Below are 17,417 nucleotides of genomic sequence, written 5' to 3'. Positions count from 1 at the left end.
GTGACTGCTCAACCCACCACACTTCGACATCGAACATCGACATCTTCGTCATACATCTACAGGGACAGCAGCCATCGTTGCAACAAGTCAGTTTCATTGAATAAGAGAAGACTAAAATCATGGCACAGCCACCAGCAGCCATGGCTGATACCACTACAGCACCCCAGAAGATGGCGAAGCGCAAACGAGCAGCCGAGGACGTGGCTGCAGAGGTGGTAGCAGATGCCGTGCGCGAGAAGAAGCCGCGAACATCGAGAAAGAGGGCGTCGACACCAGAAAATTCGGAATCAATAGAGATAGTTTCTGCGGTAGTGACGATGTCCGACCTGTGCCGTGACTTGCGCACTGGCAAAACTTCTAAGCGTGAAATGGAGCTGAGAACAATGGACTGGGCTGAGATTGCTCGAAAGAAGAAAGAGAGAGAAGAAAGGAAAAAAGCCGGTAGTTCTGGGAGCCAGTCTGCCAAGGGAAGTTCCATGGACACCCCGAAACCAGCTGAGAAGAAGATGCGCCCGTCGGCCGAAGTTACTGGTCCACAAATGAGAATCGTCAACGGAGAGATTGTGCTGGACACGTCCTCGCTACAAATTGATCGTCATGCGGACGCAGACAGGAATGCAGATGATATGGAGGAAGTCGAAGAAAATCCGCTCAGTCGGCGCATAAACGCTGCTTCTTTTGGGAAACGGACCAAGCTCGAGACCTGGGACGAGGCAGCGACGGATTTATTCTATAAGGGACTACGGATGTTTGGCACAGATTTCATGATGATCAGCAAGATGTTCCCCGGCCGAACGAGGCGGCATATTAAACTGAAATTTTCCAACGAGGAACGGCGTGAACCAGAACGAATCAAGAGGACATTGCTTGGTCCCAGGGAACCAGTTGATTTAGCAGCCTATTCGGAGATGACAAATACAGTCTATGACGATCCTAGAGCTATACAACGAGAACTAGATGAAGAGAAAAAGAGAATTGAAAATGAACATGCTGAAGAACAGATGGCGCGTGAGGAACAGCTCCGTAACCCTGGTGGGAAACCCGGCGACAAGGTATTGCCTAGTATTGAGGGTGAATCTAACGAAGCCCGGCGGCGACGGGAAAAGAAGAAGGCTGAACAGGCGAAGTTCGGAGGAGGAACGGAAGAGATTTTGGGCTCTATCGATGATTGATTTGGTTTGCACTTTTCTAATGATTCAACTTCTGATATGGTTCTGTAGCATATATTGAAACATGGATCTTTTCCCTAGTAAATAGTATTGTATTATCTTAGAGCTCTTTATGCGGTGCAGTGGCAGAATCCGACCTTTTTTTTTTTTTCNNATAATATTGTACAATCCATAAAATGCATAGTTTATCCAGTCGAGCTTAGCGACGCCTTGTACCTCCAAACCCAGTGCTTTCCCTTGTTGGTGAAGAAAATGAAGGCCCCGGAGCGGCATTATTGCTTCCAGACCTGAATGTATTATCTCCTCCTCTTCGTGAGCCTCTTCCCATTGCATACCCTGCAGCGGTACCGCCCAAAGCACCAGTCCAGAAACCTGGTCTCCACGATTGCCAGTCATCCTTTGCGAACCTGGGCTGCTGATAATCGTAAGGAGGCGGGGGGCCTGGAGGCCACCATCCGCCGCCACCACCTCCTCCTCCTCCACCACCACCTCCCGCGCCATTTCTTCCCCATCCTTGGCCTTGTATACCAGTACAGTATTGAAGGAGCTTAACAACAGCCATGAACAGGCCGAAAAACACAGCCATCCGGATAATAGTAGACCATATTGATTCATCGTACCCGTCTCTATCATGGGGGATATGGCCGTACCGTTTTTCCCCCATACTAGTAAGCAAGAGCCTATGCTCCACGCCGCAACTCCCCTTAAGAATCCATGGATCGTTGGAGTTCCGATAACCTTCGCAAATTACCTCTGTCCCTCCAAGCTTGAATTCGGGGGGAAGTTGTGCTGTGCAGGTCCATTGTACATCATTTTCATCATAGTCATACCCTTCGTTGGAACATCGGATGACGTCTGGTTTGTAGAGAGAGCATATTTCTTTAGATGGTCCAACACAGTTGAGCTGGGGTATCGCGGAGACTCGCCGGTGGGTAGTTTTGCGATTTGCGTGGAAAGTAAGAGTTTGGACGTCTGACAGAAGGACTGCGTTCCTTGAAGGGGACTTGTTATTGCCGTAAGAGGCTACAGGTTGGAGGAGGGCTGATAGCGCAATTAGACAAGTGACTGCGGCAAACATTGCCATTCATGCAGCTGAGCTGTGAAACAAGAAGTAAGTCTGTGAGAGGCCTTTTTCGCATCTGGGAAGTGATTCGTGGCTCATCAGGGGCCCATACAGTCCACTTTCACTAGCTATTTATATTCCATTTGTTTGCTGTCAAGGACAAGTGGCCTTCTCTGCAGGCAGAAACATAAATAACGTTGCATGACGAAGTGGGAAGGCCGCGCGCCAAGAGATAAGATCAATCTGATAAGAGCACAGACCATGGCATTCAACTTCCACATAAACGTGGATTTCACCCGCAAATAAAAACTGCGGAAGCAATAGCATAGTCTCCAGCACCGAAGCCCTGTGCGCCGTGCAAGACGGAAGAAAATGGGCGAGGCAAGGTGGAACACGTAGCTACAATGTCCAGTCTCGAAAGTAGGTCAATCTTTAAAGTATGATTGTGTTGATCCGTCTCATGAACTAATCGCCATTATTCCCTTGTTTTTTAGATGCCTCCTGCCCACCTCCGCAGCATTCGTGAGTTTGTCCGCTCGTTTTTATCAAGTCCATAGGTTAAACTTCTTGACCAGGCTGTCATTTACGCAAGGCCTACTGCTCGGCCAACTGTCTGTTGTCCTGCTGATAGGCGCGTTTATCAAGTTCTTCATATTCGGTGAAGCCCCTTCCTCGTCCTCAAGAGGCATATCGCAGCGAGCGGCACCTCGCAAACGATCATATTCTGCCAACAGTACACTATTTCGAGATGCAGCTTCAAGATCGCTAAAAGAATCGGCCTCATCAAACGTCTTGCGTCCCGTTCCCTCCTCGTCCACAAACACCAAGTCTATCCTCCGAAAAACTTACTACAATGCCATCCCTACCAATTTCCAGAAAAATGGTCGGCATCGTCTCCATCATTCTACTCATCAACCGGAATCGTTGGATTGGTTTAATGTTTTGATTGCTCAGTTGATCGCTCAGTACCGACAAACTGCATATTTACTGAAAGATTCCCCCACGTCATCAATTCTTGACTCTCTTACAGAGACACTAAACAACGTGGAAAAGAAACCATCATGGATTGACCGGATTAATGTTACAGACATTTCAATCGGCGAGGAGTTTCCTATCTTCAGCAACTGTCGTGTTATTGCCGTCGACGATCCAAATTCTGATGGGGGGAGGTTACAGGCGTTGATGGATGTTGATTTAAGCGACGACAACTTGTCACTCGCGATTGAGACTAACTTGCTACTGAATTATCCAAAACCCGCTTCCGCCGTCCTACCGGTTGCTTTATCAGTATCAGTTGTACGCTTTTCCGGAACCTTATGTATATCATTTGTTCCTAGCCCTGGAACAACATCAGAGAGCAGTCCCAACCCGCCGTCTCATTCAGAGGGCCAGAATGAACCCCGACCTGGGCAAGAAGATCCTGGAAGGCCCAGTAGCAAGGATGGAGTCCGGTCGGGAATACCCAAAACAAGCCTTGCATTTTCATTTCTACCTGACTACCGTTTAGACATTTCTGTTAGATCACTCATTGGGTCACGGAGCAGGCTCCAGGATGTCCCCAAGGTTGCGCAACTCGTTGAAGCACGAGTTCAGTCGTGGTTTGAGGACCGTGTAGTAGAACCCCGCGTGCAACTAGTTGCCTTACCAGGGATATGGCCACGGATGGGTCGTACTGGTGTTCGCGCGCAAGAAGAACATGATGCTGTCTCTGTCGACTCGGATGATCCCGAAGCGAAGGCTGCACAAAGTGGGTTCACTCCTGTTAATGCAAACCGTGATGGACCACAGACGTCCAGGGACCTAAATATGGACGGACTGAGGTATCGGCGGGGTAATGGAGGGGGTCAGTCTACGGCAGACAACTATGAAAACCTACCCCAAGGTGACGGTCACCCGGGGCCGACACCTGGTGAGCAGTTTAGGATACCCGGAGCATTGCCAGGCACATCTGCTATAGCATGACTATACCGACACGTTTATTGGAAATGATCAGTACAGAATGAAGTTACTATTTGAGTAATAAATATCAAGTGCATCTTATGTAGAGACGATACACCATCTTTTCCACTGCAGATTTGTATCTGAGCATTGAGATACCGGTGTACAAGACAGCGGCATTCAAGATTACACATGGGCAGCAACATAGCTCTGTCTGAACGAATTGTTATCAAGCGCTGGTTCGCGGTTCAAAGGCGTCCATTTCGGCTCATCCTGGAACAACCTCATCGCTTTGATATACTAGTCACAGAGCCATCAAGTCAAAATTATGGACTTATGAAGATAATAAGGAGCTAAATCACTTACATTGCTCTCTCCCGTCGTGAAGCGATGGTATATTCCGGCAGGCAAGATAAGTAGGTCCTCCTTCTCAACTTTAATCCGCACCCACTTGTCGTCTCTGCTGCGAACATCGAAATATCCTTCGCCATCCAGAATGTACCTAATCTCCTCATCTTCATGAAGGTGCTCATCGAAGAATGACTTCACTTTTTCCTCGTAGACTGCACCCATCTTCTCGGGAGAGACTGTTATCTCATCGCGGTTCTTATAACCCCGCTCCGAAGCCAGGGCGTTGACGTCGTCAACTGAAGGGCATTTCTTATATAGAACACCTATTCTAGCGAGGTAGTCTGTGTCAACAGCACGGCCTGAGTCATGAGGTGCGCGCTGGTCGCCCTATCGTGACGGGGTTGTCAGTCGTGATCGATGGTGCGGGATGGGAGAGCAAGCAGCAGATGGAAGTTATACCTCAGCGTCGTCGAACCAATACGCTCTCATCCTGAGTCTAGCCGATAGGTTTAGAGGGGCAGCAGGATAAGTTTTTAGGGCCCTATTAATGAGTGAGATGCTGACATGGCGATATCTTTTATCTACTTCCTTCAGCTCCTCCCTCGAGGGGTGGAAGTGATAAGATTGAGTCACGGCAATAATGATTGGTCCCTGCTGAAGCTTTCACAACTTTGGCTTGGCATAACTAAATTCTGTTCTTCCGGCAAAATTTATTTATATCAACGAAGCGGCTGGATGGTTATCCGATGATCGTTTTTATCAGAGCGAAAACGCGGTTCGCATACCGTTAAGCACTACAATGATCAGGGTGCGGGTGCTCGGGGCGTCTTCTCGCCTATGTATAATACCTCCAACCTATAGACCCCCTCGACGGAGTTTTGCGACAGTAGGAGAGAGCACTCGGTATGTTCTACATATCCTCCATTCGACACCGGTGTACTAATATAGCTTCTTTTCCTAAAGGCCTTATGATGTTATAGTCGTTGGAGGTGGACATGCTGGGTCTGAAGCATGCGCCGCTGCGGCTCGGTCCGGCGCAAGAACCGCCCTAGTAACGCCCTCCCGTTCAGACATTGGTGTGTGTTCATGCAATCCCAGTTTCGGTGGGATAGGAAAAGGGACGATGATCCGAGAAATCGATGCACTTGATGGAGTAGCTGGAAGGACAGTCGATAAAGCAGGAATCCAATTTCGAATACTTAACAGATCCAAGGGACCGGCAGTATGGGGCCCACGAGCCCAAATCGATCGCTCACTCTACAAGAAATATATGCTTGAAGAATTATCCAAAACACCTGGGCTTAACATTGTGGAGGGGAAGGTTGCCGATATAGTTATATCAAAGGAGAATATGACAAGCTTAAACGGGTCCCAGGGCGAGATTGTAGGTGTCAGATTGGAATCGGGGGAGATGATACCTACCCAGAAAGTGATAATCACGACGGGGACTTTCCTTGGGGGAGAGATACATATCGGATTGGATGTCTTCCCTTCAGGCCGCATGGGTGAAGCAGCTACATTTGGCCTAAGCAAGTCTCTGCGGGAGGCGGGCTTCCAACTCGGCCGTCTCAAGACGGGAACACCACCCAGATTAGACCGCAAGACTATTGATTTCAGCACGCTTGAAGTCCAGCCAGGCGATTCCCCTCCAAGCCCCTTCTCTTACCTCAACGATTCTGTGCAGATTGGGGATAAAGGTCAATTGAACTGCTGGGCAGCTCATACCAATGAAGCATCCCACGCAGTAGTGCGTGACAACTTGAACAAGTCCATTCATATCCGCGAAACTGTCAATGGCCCACGTTACTGTCCTTCTCTTGAGTCAAAGATCATTAGATTTAAAGACAAACCGAGACATATGATCTGGTTAGAGCCAGAAGGGCTTGCACCAAATGATGTGATTTACCCTAACGGGATTTCAATGACTATTCCAGCGGATGCTCAAGAAAAGATGCTGCGAACCGTTCGTGGCTTGGAAAATGTCACCATGCTTCAACCTGGCTATGGAGTGGAGTATGATTACGTTGATCCTAGATCATTGCGTCCTACCCTTGAAACCAAACTTATCGGCGGGCTGTATCTCGCGGGTCAGATAAATGGCACAACTGGCTATGAAGAGGCTGCTGCACAGGGTATCATTGCTGGAATCAACGCAGGCCTAGCTTCCCAGTTAAAACCCCCGATGACTCTTTCCCGTGCCGACGGTTTCATTGGCATTATGATAGACGATCTTATTACCAAGGGAGTTTCTGAACCGTACCGGATGTTTACCACTCGAAGTGAATACCGCATTTCGACACGTTCAGATAACGCAGATTTACGCCTAACAGCAAAGGGCCGGGCTGCTGGCGTTGTATCTGATAAGCGCTGGCGTCAATTCAACGAGACTAAAGAGCAGATGTCTTACCTACAGGCACTCCTTGAAAATACGAAATACCCATCTACTGTCTGGTCACGTAAAGGGTTCCCCGTCCGGACAGATTCTTCCGTCAGGTCTGCCTTTGAACTTTTGTCACATAATGGAGTTTCACTTGACGATGTTATCCCACATATCGAGTCTGCGCCCGGTACCATTCACTCCCTTTCTTCATTTTCTCCAGAAATTAAATCCCGAATGGCCATTGAAGGCCGATACGCGCCCTACACCAAACGGCAGGAAGCAACCGCTCTCTTATTTGAACGGGATGAGGGTATGCTACTCCCTCCGGACATTGATTACAGTACCATGCTCGGCTTGAGCACAGAGGAACGCCAGGTTTTAGAAAAGGTGCGGCCGGTGAGTATTGGTATGGCTCGACGTGTTGAAGGTGTGACTCCTGTGGGTGCTCTGAAGCTGCTCATGCATGTTCGCAAGTTGAGGTTGCTTGAACTTAGGAAGGACGAATCTGCTTGCAGTATTGCTGACCGGGACGCAAGCACGGCTATGGCCTCCTCGCTCTGATTGTACTATTGTTTCTATATACCCATGGACACATATATGTCCTCCCTTCTAGCGTGTCTTTTCAACCTACTTTGTATTATATTTCTCGGGGTGCATACTTTGGCATAGATGGTACGGTACATGGCGTTCTCATTGTACGATAACAGATATCAACCTAAATGATTTACGACGCTTCTTTCAGCCCTTTCTTGACAATGTACTAATAACCACGCTGTAATGATTTCTATATTCGATATACAGTCTCTCTATTCTAGCGGTGATTCAAGAATTCAGCATTTATTGCCCATTCCAGACATAGGATCTAGCAGTGATATCCATTGATGTCTGTCCCGTCCAACCAACAACTAAATCTTCGTCAACATCTCGAAGAATGACATGGATATGTTCGATGCTAGCAACGGTCTGCCATTTCTTCTTGTTCTTAAACCACATCACCTTTTCTTCCTTGATGTTATTTGGACAATTCCCGTTTACCTCTCTATGTCTCTCGACAATTCTCTGGGTGAATGTCCTGTCGACAAAATCTTCAATAAGCTTGCGTGACTCTGCAGTTGGGCCACCCTGACCGTCCTCTTCAACTGGGATCCGAGTCTTAAGCCAAACAACCAGATGGACGATGTTATGTTCGAGTCCGTATGGCCAGTCATTGCGGAGAATTTTATAATCAGCTGGATGAGCAAATGGAGTTTCGTCTTGGTATTCAAAGGCCAGGCCAGTGGGCGACTGAGTATTATTGGAGTCTTCAGCCTGTTCAGCTTGAGCCTTCTTTTTCCAGAGGAGGCGTTCCCGCAGTAGGAATTCAATGACCGAGTCGTTGTTGTTTCTTGTCTCTCTGACCCAGAGAATGTAGTTTCTGAGGTCTGATGGTGCCCGGTTCAAGACAGACATGTCTCCCTCGGCTTCAGCATGCCTTTGTGTCAGTGACTGAATACCCTATATAGAATATTGCTCGAAAGGAGCAACAGTGACAGAGCTGGCCTACCTATGACATCTTTTATTTCTTGCCAGGTATGTGGTATATATTCCTCGTCATTCTGACCCAACGATTCGATGTCTCCTTCTGTTAAGGGGAACGGCGAGAGCTCAATGTATTTCTGCACACTCAGCATACTGATATAACTAGGCAGAGAAGCTGACAGATAAAAGATATGCAAGATCGCTTCTATTTATTTCTCGGGCCTCTCTTCTATCGTCTGTTGATATCGATCAATAGAAATTTATTGTTTCCTAATTATACACCCCTCATTTACAGGATTTGAATGGGTTGACCACCAGTAGTTAGTTACTAGCTGCCCCTTAGTTTGCTACATTAAAGACCACACACTATAATTAAGATATAAAAGTGGTTAAGCAAGATAAAGGTAATAAATATAATAATAAATAATATACGTAAAAAAGATACCTCCAATAATTCTGGTGATGAAAAATGTTAAGGTAAAAAAATTGGACTGTCAGGGAATCGAACCCTGGACCACCCCCATGCTAAGGGGGTATTATACCACTAAACCAACAGCCCGGTCATGTAGTCACATGACTGGGTTCTTATGAAAAGGGGATCCCATGCGAGGGACGCAAGCTTAGCTGCTTATATGAGAAGTACAACATGAGCGAGAACGTTAGTTAGAAGCAGCCATGCAAGAGGCAGCTTTGTGATAGCTCAACAGCAGCTCGGAGGCCAGCTATTACTTGGTATATCCTACGAGGCTGCTGCCTGCAGCTCACTTGTTCCGTTAGCTGTTCAGTTTGCTTTACCGACACACCACCATGGACGTCTTCTCTGCGGTCTCCGGTTACATCTCTAAGATGGTTACCACTGGAGATACGGCCGGCACGAACTCCTCCTCGAAAATGAAGATACTGCTTCTTGATAGTGAGACCGTGGGAGACGCGACCCTTTTTTTTTCTTGAAGAAAATTGATCTAACTGGTTGTATAGTTACCTATCGTGTCGACAGCCATGACACAGTCTGCCCTCCTAAACCATGAAGTCTATCTTATTGACCGGCTTGACAACCAATCCCGCGAGCGCATGAGACATCTCAGATGTCTCTGCTTCGTCCGCCCTTCCCCCGACTCCATACAATTTCTCATCGACGAGCTACGAGCACCCAAATACGGAGAATACTATATCTATTTCAGCAATATTGTTCGCAAGTCATCGTTGGAAAGGCTGGCAGAGGCGGACGATCATGAGGTTGTGAAATCAGTACAAGAGCATTTTGCCGATTTCCTGGTGGTTAACCCGGACCTATGCCATCTTAACGTCGGTTTCCCTAGACAGCGGATCTGGAGCCACTCGCCTGACCTCTGGAATTCGGATGCCCTGCAGCGGACCACTGAGGGTGTAATTGCGCTATTATTGTCCCTGAAGAAGACTCCCTTAATACGATATGAGAAAAACAGTCTGATGGCAAAGAAACTTGCCACAGAAGTTAGGTACCAACTTACGCAGGAAGAACAACTATTCAATTTCAGGAAGCCAGATACACCCCCGATTTTACTTATCCTTGATCGCCGAGATGACCCCATAACCCCTCTATTGACCCGATGGACATATCAGGCCATGGTACATGAATTACTGGGAATTACCAATGGTCGAGTTGATCTTAGTGAGGTCCCAGATATTCGTCCAGAACTAAAAGAGATCGTTATTGCTCAGGACCAAGATCCCTTTTTTAAAAAGAATATGTACCAGAACTTTGGCGACCTTGGTGGTAATATCAAGGAATACGTCGAACAGTACCAGTCCAGGACAAAAACCAATATGAACATTGAATCTATCTCTGATATGAAACGGTTCGTTGAGGATTATCCGGAGTTTCGAAAGCTTTCTGGGAACGTGAGCAAGCATGTTGCTCTTGTGGGAGAGTTGAGTAGGAATATCGGAGAACATGACTTATTAAATGTCAGCGAGCTAGAACAAAGCTTAGCTTGCAACGATAATCATGCGAATGATCTCAAGGTTGGTGCTCTAGCTTGTGTTCTATTGTATCTTCTTCATGCAGACACACTTACTTTTCATCTGCTAGTCCCTTCAAAGATTTATCCAATCCCCTACCGTGACTGTGGAAAATAAATTACGCCTTGTTGCTCTTTACGCCATTCGTTACGAAAAGCAACCTTCAAATACACTTCCGGTTCTTCTTGACCTCCTCACCGCCGCCGGAAATGTACCTCCACATAAAATTAACATTATCCCTAAGCTCTTAGCATACCACCATTCCTTGCAAGCGCCCACAGTTGCTGGTGGGTTCTCAGACCTGTTCGAGTCAGCCTCCTTCTTAACCGGGGCTCGTGATCGATTCAAAGGGCTCAAGGGTGTAGAAAACGTATATACCCAGCATTCTCCACGCTTAGAGGCTACTCTTCAGAACCTGATAAAAGGCAGACTAAAGGAGCTTCAGTACCCTTTCCTCGAAGGTGGTGGGCACACCCGGGACAAACCACAAGATATAATAATATTTATGGTCGGAGGAGTGACCTATGAAGAAGCAAAGATGGTTGCCCAAGTCAACGCTAGCTCTCCTGGCATTCGGGTAGTCCTTGGTGGGACTTGCATTCACAACAGCACCACTTTCCTAGACGAAGTGGAAGATGCTGTAGGCAACTGGCCTGAACCTCCCCCAACAACAGCGGCGGGGCGATTACGAGCTGAAATTAACAGATAACTTGCATTGCTTTTAACTATCTGACGAACTTTTTTTATCGCTATAATGAAGAGTGTATATCGACGGTTCAAGGCGTTTATATAGGCAGATCTATCTCGTTTACCGCTTTATGCTTGCCCCAGGTGTCAAAAAAAGATGCCAAGAAATCTTAAAAGCTTGATTGAATTGAATGAAACACATGGAACATCAAACATCGTCATGCAGTCATCGGGAAGACCTCAAACTATTTCACACTCGACTTGTCTGCTGAGAAGTCGGCAATTGCACAGCTTACACTCTTAAACGATGGATTCACAAACTCATACATCGCCCGGCGTAACGACGCGGGACTCTGGGCTACGGCTGCCTTCCACTACAAACCCTCCTGGGCCCCAGAATCCTCCAAAGCAACTCGTATGGCTGGTAGGTAGACTCCGCAATATCTCGCATATTTTACGAAACTATGGATATGTTTGTCTGTCATATTTGATGCGTAATAACGCCTGGTATATAGATCTTTGGCGCCACAGGCCATATTGGCCGTTCAGTGGTGAAGTCGGCCCTCGGCCACAACGACCTCGTTGTAGCTGTTGGCCGTACATTCGAAATAACTCCCGAGAGCATGGGACGTCTTCAACAAGAAAATAAGAATTGTCTCGGTCTCCTGTGCGATGTTCGCACCAGAGAGACGGTCAAAGCAGCCATTGACCGCACAATTGCCCATTGGGGCCGAATAGACATTGTGGCCAACTGCTCTGGTTACGGTGTGATTGGGGCATGCGAGGATCAGGAGGAGTATGATATACGAAATCAATTTGAAACTAACTTCATGGACACGCTAAATATCGTGCAATTGGCCCTGCCGCATTTCCGTGAACGCGGAGCGGGGAGATATATCATTTTCAGCTCGACTTCAGGCGCGCTGGGCGTTCCTGGATTAGGGCCTTACTGCGCTTCGAAGTATGCAGTGGAAGGACTGATTGAGAGCATGTTATATGAAGTCGACTGTTTTAATATCAAGTGCACGCTTGTTCTGCCGGGCCACATACGTCGTGACGATAATGACTTGATACCCGGAATGCCTGAGAATGCATCGAATTACCTCACCTCGCCCTTGCCCGCCTTTGGACATTTCATGATAAAGCCGGCTAGTGAGCCGTACAGCGGAGTCACGGCTCCCGCGGCGCATGCGAGACGTATCTTGCAATGGCTGGGTGACAAACCGCCTACAAGTGCAGTGAAATCAGCAGAGCTTGTGTGGCAGCTGGGCCACTGTTCTTATCCGCCATTGAGGCTGCTACTGGGCACATATGCGGTAGAGAGCATCAGAGACAGGCTGAAATGTGTTACAGAGGAGATAGAGGATTGGAAGCATCTGAATTTTCCTTCAGCCGATCAGCCACCACAGGCAAACCCTTCCAAGACTGAAGGGGACTCGTCGATGAAAGAAGCAGACGATCAATTGGCATCTAATGATATTCAGGTAACGGATTAAAGAACAAACGCCTCGAGTTATCCGACATTCCCACGCCGGCCACCTTTTCCACTCCAGGATCTATCATAACCAACAGCCATGCCAGATCCTTTATGCTCCAACACCTACCCCCAACCGTGGAAATAATGTGACACCATTAAACATAAAACCACCGATTTATCCGTGTTGCGATATCTTAACTCCCTATTTATGCCACATTGCCTTGTGCATTTTTATCTTTGATCATTGTTATGAGCCTTTGCAAATGAGGGTTACTTCCTTTTGAAGCGTATGCCATGAGACATCTTGAGGAAATAGGCGAATACTTTATCAGCAACGTCGTCAATTTTGTCATAACGGGCTCCTAGGCGATATGCCGCTGCTGTACCAGATATCACAGCTACTTCGTGCAAATTCTGAAAAAAAGAAATGACATATTCATTAGCGGATATTCTGTGACGGAGCGTATAGGCTGTGCTTCATATTTTTTCCCCCTTGAAAGAGAAACATGGAAACTTACCGTGTAGGTCCAGGAGCCTGCATAGAAGGTATCATTTCTTCCGTTCAGAAACTTCATGGCTGGCACGAGCTTCGCAAAGTGTTGCCATCTATGGGAGAGCTGGTGCCACCACTTTTGCTCGATTATTTTTTCCTGATCGATAAGGTCTACCGTCCATACATGCTTCATTTTCTCGTCTATGAAGTGGCTTTGGAATATGTGGTCTTCGAACGGTGGCAAAGGGTCATCAGTACCGTTTGGGTTCCGGAACTGGTACTGGAATCGTGTGCAGTCGTATCCTACTTCCATCTTCTCTGGCCGTGCTTGGTACGAGAATGTAAAATAGGATGGTTGAAATCTGGATGCGGCGCCCTGTTCCCCCTTTGCAACTTTGATATGTTCTTTGTCTTCAAGCGTCTGGGCTTCACCGCGTATCTCGTCCCGGTAATGGACCTCGAACTTTCTCTGAAAGTAGGCATGGTCGGAATGGGTAATGGTCAGGTCCTTGCACCATTGGGTTGTCCCCAAGACCATCTTCTCCCGCCACGTTGCCAGATCGCCTAGTAGGTCCTTTGCCTGGTCTCCCGGAATGCAAAAGACGATCTTGTCATAAGATTCCGATAGGGTCCTGTTCTTAATGCCGCTATCTCCAATTCTGTGATCTGAATCGATCCGGCGGGTTTCCACTATGATACCTTTCTTGTTTCTCTGGAAAACCTTTACGACCTGGGTATTGAATCGGATATTGACCCCCTTATTACGGAGTCCTTCTGCCCAGTCCAGATAAAAACGACTCATATTTGGATATGCATATACGGAGTGGTCGAAGGGCACGAGTGTTGACATGTCATAGGAGCAGAATTTTATATCAGGGTCCTCGAAGAGGCCCTGGTAGAGCCCACATGGCACATCACGGCCCTGATTTCCCATGCCGAAGAAGATGGAGGTTGCGGGATAGATGATCTTGTTTCCAAAGTCCTTTGAGAAGCCGAAGATGCGCAAGAAGGCCTTTAGCGGGAGATGCCAGAGCAAGGAATACTGGCGGACTCTCGTGAGAAGTTCCCCGAATTTCCGTATCTCCTCCGCATGTTCCTGCACGACGGAGGTTGGAAAGACATTTGTCCAGAAGTTTTCTTTTCCCTTGCCAAACGCGAACTGCAGGGTGGTCTCCTGCGGCTCGTGTCCATATTCCCGGAAGAAGTTGTACGTGTGCCTGAATATCCCCGGGCCACCCTGGGCCCCGATATTGACCCAATCCGCACCGAATTTGGCCTTGTCGATGGCGATGGACTTTGCCTGTCCGCCTGGCACGTTGTCCTTTTCGAGCAAGGTCACTTCGAACTTGTCCGGTTCTTTCGCGAGGGTTGCGGCGCATGACTAGACAGCACACTTGGTTATTATTCATTCTCCTATTCTCCATATTTATTTTATTGTTCATTTTTATTTTTTTTGCCAGCAGAGGCAGCAGGTATGGCCATTAAACCTGGCCGGGCCTCGAAAACAAGGAGGCCCCAGAACGAGCGAAGAGACACTCACCATCCCGGCAGCACCTGCGCCTATCACCAGGACCTTCAGCCTGCGGTCCTCCTTCGAGGAATGTTTCGAGGCCATTCCCGACAGATAGTCCAACGCGCGAGAGCACAAGTTTGAACGTGAGAAAGATACGTATATAACTATGTCAGCCCTGTCTGCAGGCTTTATTTTTTTTAGCATCTGTCATTTGCTTCTGGTTGCTGCATGTCCCTCCCGAGGAGGCTACGGAAGAGGCTACGAGAGAGTCTAAAGTGGCAGTTTTTGCGCAAGCAGGCGGGCTTCGGGCCTAACCATGGTTCGCCTTCCAGCCGGCTCATGTTTTCCTGCCTGTAGATCGTGTGGGAAGGAGAGAATTCATGCAATATCAGCCAGTCTGGCGGGTGTAACTTCCCAGTTCTTGATAGACGTAATTTATGGCCGTATCGATAACGTATGGCGAATTCCCCCTTCTGCAGGTTGCCATCGGTATTTTATTGTAATTTTACTTCACGTGATGCTCACATGCCTCCCAGCTCCTGGAGATCTTCCTCCGCCAGGGGTTCTTCTCGGTCTTTGAACGAGCCGGGCAGAGGACAGAAACAACAAACACCGCGATCAGAAACAAGCAAAGGGACGAGGGCAGCGTCGCAAACGTGATGGCAAGAATTGTGATCGGAGCTTGTTACTGGTTGACCGTTTTCCTGAACCACTGAATCGGTGGACAGGTGAGTTCAGGCCCATGTGGATGCCACTCTTACCCCAGACCTCGTATCTTGGGACTGCATCGAATATCAACCGCGCTCGAGCAATAATATCCACCCGTTTCAGCCAATATCCAGCCAGTCTATTGAATTCCAAGAGTGCTGGAGCGAGAACGAGAGGAGGAGCAGCACCAGCAGCAGCATCTTTGCCTCCTTCTTGTTACTATTATTATCATTCTTGGGAGTCCAGGCCACTTCCGACATCTCGATCCGCGGTTAACTCCGAGGCGATTATACCGCGTTTAAGTCCTGAGGGAACACGTCCACGTCTTCCTCTGCTTGCCTGGTCCCACGGATCAGGTATCATGGACCATGACCTGCAGGCCGCGATTGACGCCTCGTTGAGAGACGCAGTAAGATCTCAGACGAGTTTACAGCGGCGTAAATCTTCGGTTGTTGATCTTACTGGGGATTCAGATGGGGACGCGTCGGCGGCGCGACGGGCTGGAAAAGCAGCAGAAGAGGAAGCAGGAGACGATGACTATGATGCAGAATTGAAGAGGGCTATTCAGTTGTCTCTGCAGTCGGGACGTGGTCCAGAGCATGAAACGATTGATGTTGACACCCTGGAGGCGGGAAAAGCCACAGCTACCCCTGAACCAAAGAGGGCGGCTTCAACATGGATAGCGGGCTTTGATAGGAAGAAAATGGAAGAAGAACGGCTTGCCAGGCTGGCGAAGAAGAGAAAGACAGGAGAAGATGGCTCTGCTTTAGCTTTACCAGCTGCAAGGCCGTTGAAGGCGTCAAGACGTGAGCCGCCATCTGGGACTTCTTCGTCTTCTGCCAAGATATCATCCATACCCCCAGCTACAGCTACGGTGGCGGCAAAGTCTGTTCCTGGAGTGCCATCTACAGAGCCAACTATACAGTTCCCAGAGGGTGCGGTGAAGAAGACCTGGGCGTTCCGGTGTGAGAGAAAGGATGACATCAAACTTGAAGAAGTGCTGCAGCCGTCTGACCTGGAGCTGGCGGTGCTTAGCTCGTTCCTGTGGGATATGGACTGGCTGTTGATGAAGTTTACCAACCCGAGTACGCGGTTTCTATTTATCATGGGAGCCAAGGGGGAGGAGAGGGTAAGCAAGCCAGCAGTCGAATTGACATTCCTGAGCACATTGGCTGATATTAACCAACTGTGCAGCGAACACAGCTGCTGCGGGAGACTGCATCGATGTCGAGGATACGGCTGTGTTTCCCGCCGATGGACGGGGAGGTGAACTGCATGCACTCCAAGCTGATGCTGCTTTTCCATGCCAACCACTTGCGCATTGTGATACCCAGCGCGAACTTGGACCCGTACGACTGGGGAGAGAAAGGCGGCGTGATGGAGAATGTAAGCAAAGCGAAGTCTATCTCTCTCTACCTTTTATTCCTACGGAGTATAGGATATAGAGTTGTCCCCCCCCCCCCCCCAGCTAACGGAACATTTGTTAATGTTAATCTTCTTTTTATTTTTACGATTTTAAGATGCTGTTCCTGATCGACCTGCCTCGCAAGGCCAACGAGACCATCGACGACACGACGCCATTCCGGGACGAGCTCGTTTACTTTCTTCGAGCGTCGACGTTGAACGAGAAGATCATAGACAAGATGCTCCAGTATGATTTTAGCAAGACGGCTAAATATGCTTTCGTGCATTCCATGTGGGTTCTTTTTCTTTTTATTTTCCTTCTTTTTTTTCCTTTTGCTTTGGGTGTTAAGCTACGTTGCTTAAATACCTTAACTTTTTTTTTTATTTTTTATTTTGATTTTGATTTTCTCCAGCACCTTAAATTCTGTTTCGAACTATTTTTGTGAACTCTAACTCTCTCGCTCTCTCTCGCTGGTGCTGGTGCTGGTGCTGGTGCTCTCTCTGACTCTGCAACCAAAAACGAGGAGCGAGGAGACTATATTTTAACTTAACTTGCGGTTGTTGACTTTTTTTATGATCCGCGACCAGAGGTGGTTCGCATATAGGCTCAGGCTCATACGAGCGCACTGGACACTGCGGGCTCGGCACGGCGGTTAAATCATTGGGTTTGGCGACGTCGCGGCCCTTGAAGCTGGACTACATTGTGCGTTGTCAA

The 17,417-nt window shown here is 48.1% G+C and overlaps 10 protein-coding genes and 1 non-coding gene across 11 annotated transcripts; 6 read left to right on the top strand and 5 right to left on the bottom strand.

The window, feature by feature from the left end:
* Positions 1-119: 119 nt before the first annotated feature.
* On the top strand, positions 120-1,172 carry TRV_07172 (uncharacterized protein; the record flags this gene model as incomplete). The annotated part of the gene is made up of 1 exon (XM_003018766.1): positions 120-1,172. The coding sequence occupies one exon, from the start codon at positions 120-122 to the stop codon at positions 1,170-1,172; it is 1,053 nt and encodes a 350-aa protein (XP_003018812.1).
* A 196-nt stretch (positions 1,173-1,368) lies between these two features.
* On the bottom strand, positions 1,369-2,247 carry TRV_07171 (DUF1183 domain protein; the record flags this gene model as incomplete). Its single annotated transcript, XM_003018765.1, has 1 exon — positions 1,369-2,247. One exon carries the CDS (start codon positions 2,245-2,247, stop codon positions 1,369-1,371), a length of 879 nt encoding a protein of 292 aa, XP_003018811.1.
* Positions 2,248-2,636: 389 nt separating this feature from the next.
* TRV_07170 (uncharacterized protein) lies at positions 2,637-4,194 on the top strand (the record flags this gene model as incomplete). Its single annotated transcript, XM_003018764.1, has 2 exons — positions 2,637-2,652; positions 2,783-4,194. 2 exons carry the CDS (start codon positions 2,637-2,639, stop codon positions 4,192-4,194), a joined length of 1,428 nt encoding a protein of 475 aa, XP_003018810.1.
* A 162-nt stretch (positions 4,195-4,356) lies between these two features.
* TRV_07169 (uncharacterized protein) lies at positions 4,357-5,010 on the bottom strand (the record flags this gene model as incomplete). Its single annotated transcript, XM_003018763.1, has 3 exons — positions 4,357-4,470; positions 4,537-4,908; positions 4,981-5,010. 3 exons carry the CDS (start codon positions 5,008-5,010, stop codon positions 4,357-4,359), a joined length of 516 nt encoding a protein of 171 aa, XP_003018809.1.
* A 634-nt stretch (positions 5,011-5,644) lies between these two features.
* On the top strand, positions 5,645-7,462 carry TRV_07168 (uncharacterized protein; the record flags this gene model as incomplete). Its single annotated transcript, XM_003018762.1, has 1 exon — positions 5,645-7,462. One exon carries the CDS (start codon positions 5,645-5,647, stop codon positions 7,460-7,462), a length of 1,818 nt encoding a protein of 605 aa, XP_003018808.1.
* A 276-nt stretch (positions 7,463-7,738) lies between these two features.
* TRV_07167 (uncharacterized protein) lies at positions 7,739-8,571 on the bottom strand (the record flags this gene model as incomplete). The annotated part of the gene is made up of 2 exons (XM_003018761.1): positions 7,739-8,361; positions 8,445-8,571. The coding sequence occupies 2 exons, from the start codon at positions 8,569-8,571 to the stop codon at positions 7,739-7,741; spliced, it is 750 nt and encodes a 249-aa protein (XP_003018807.1).
* A 335-nt stretch (positions 8,572-8,906) lies between these two features.
* On the bottom strand, positions 8,907-8,978 carry TRV_07166. Its single transcript has one exon. It is a non-coding gene; the product is annotated as a tRNA-Ala (tRNA).
* Positions 8,979-9,226: 248 nt separating this feature from the next.
* Positions 9,227-11,129, top strand: TRV_07165 (uncharacterized protein; the record flags this gene model as incomplete). The annotated part of the gene is made up of 3 exons (XM_003018760.1): positions 9,227-9,332; positions 9,417-10,423; positions 10,491-11,129. The coding sequence occupies 3 exons, from the start codon at positions 9,227-9,229 to the stop codon at positions 11,127-11,129; spliced, it is 1,752 nt and encodes a 583-aa protein (XP_003018806.1).
* A 285-nt stretch (positions 11,130-11,414) lies between these two features.
* TRV_07164 (uncharacterized protein) lies at positions 11,415-12,603 on the top strand (the record flags this gene model as incomplete). The annotated part of the gene is made up of 2 exons (XM_003018759.1): positions 11,415-11,531; positions 11,623-12,603. The coding sequence occupies 2 exons, from the start codon at positions 11,415-11,417 to the stop codon at positions 12,601-12,603; spliced, it is 1,098 nt and encodes a 365-aa protein (XP_003018805.1).
* Positions 12,604-12,854: 251 nt separating this feature from the next.
* Positions 12,855-14,692, bottom strand: TRV_07163 (flavin-containing amine oxidasedehydrogenase, putative; the record flags this gene model as incomplete). The annotated part of the gene is made up of 3 exons (XM_003018758.1): positions 12,855-12,998; positions 13,103-14,458; positions 14,618-14,692. 3 exons carry the CDS (start codon positions 14,690-14,692, stop codon positions 12,855-12,857), a joined length of 1,575 nt encoding a protein of 524 aa, XP_003018804.1.
* A 967-nt stretch (positions 14,693-15,659) lies between these two features.
* Positions 15,660-17,148, top strand: TRV_07162 (uncharacterized protein; the record flags this gene model as incomplete). The annotated part of the gene is made up of 3 exons (XM_003018757.1): positions 15,660-16,427; positions 16,493-16,684; positions 16,819-17,148. 3 exons carry the CDS (start codon positions 15,660-15,662, stop codon positions 17,146-17,148), a joined length of 1,290 nt encoding a protein of 429 aa, XP_003018803.1.
* Between the last annotated feature and the right edge of the window lie 269 nt (positions 17,149-17,417).

The sequence above is a fragment of the Trichophyton verrucosum genome (assembly GCF_000151505.1).
Source record: "Trichophyton verrucosum HKI 0517 chromosome Unknown contig00915_1.f1.exp, whole genome shotgun sequence".
NCBI lineage: Eukaryota > Fungi > Ascomycota > Eurotiomycetes > Onygenales > Arthrodermataceae > Trichophyton > Trichophyton verrucosum.
The sequence above is the reverse complement of the archived record's forward strand: the minus strand, read 5'-3'. Positions and strand labels throughout refer to the sequence as shown.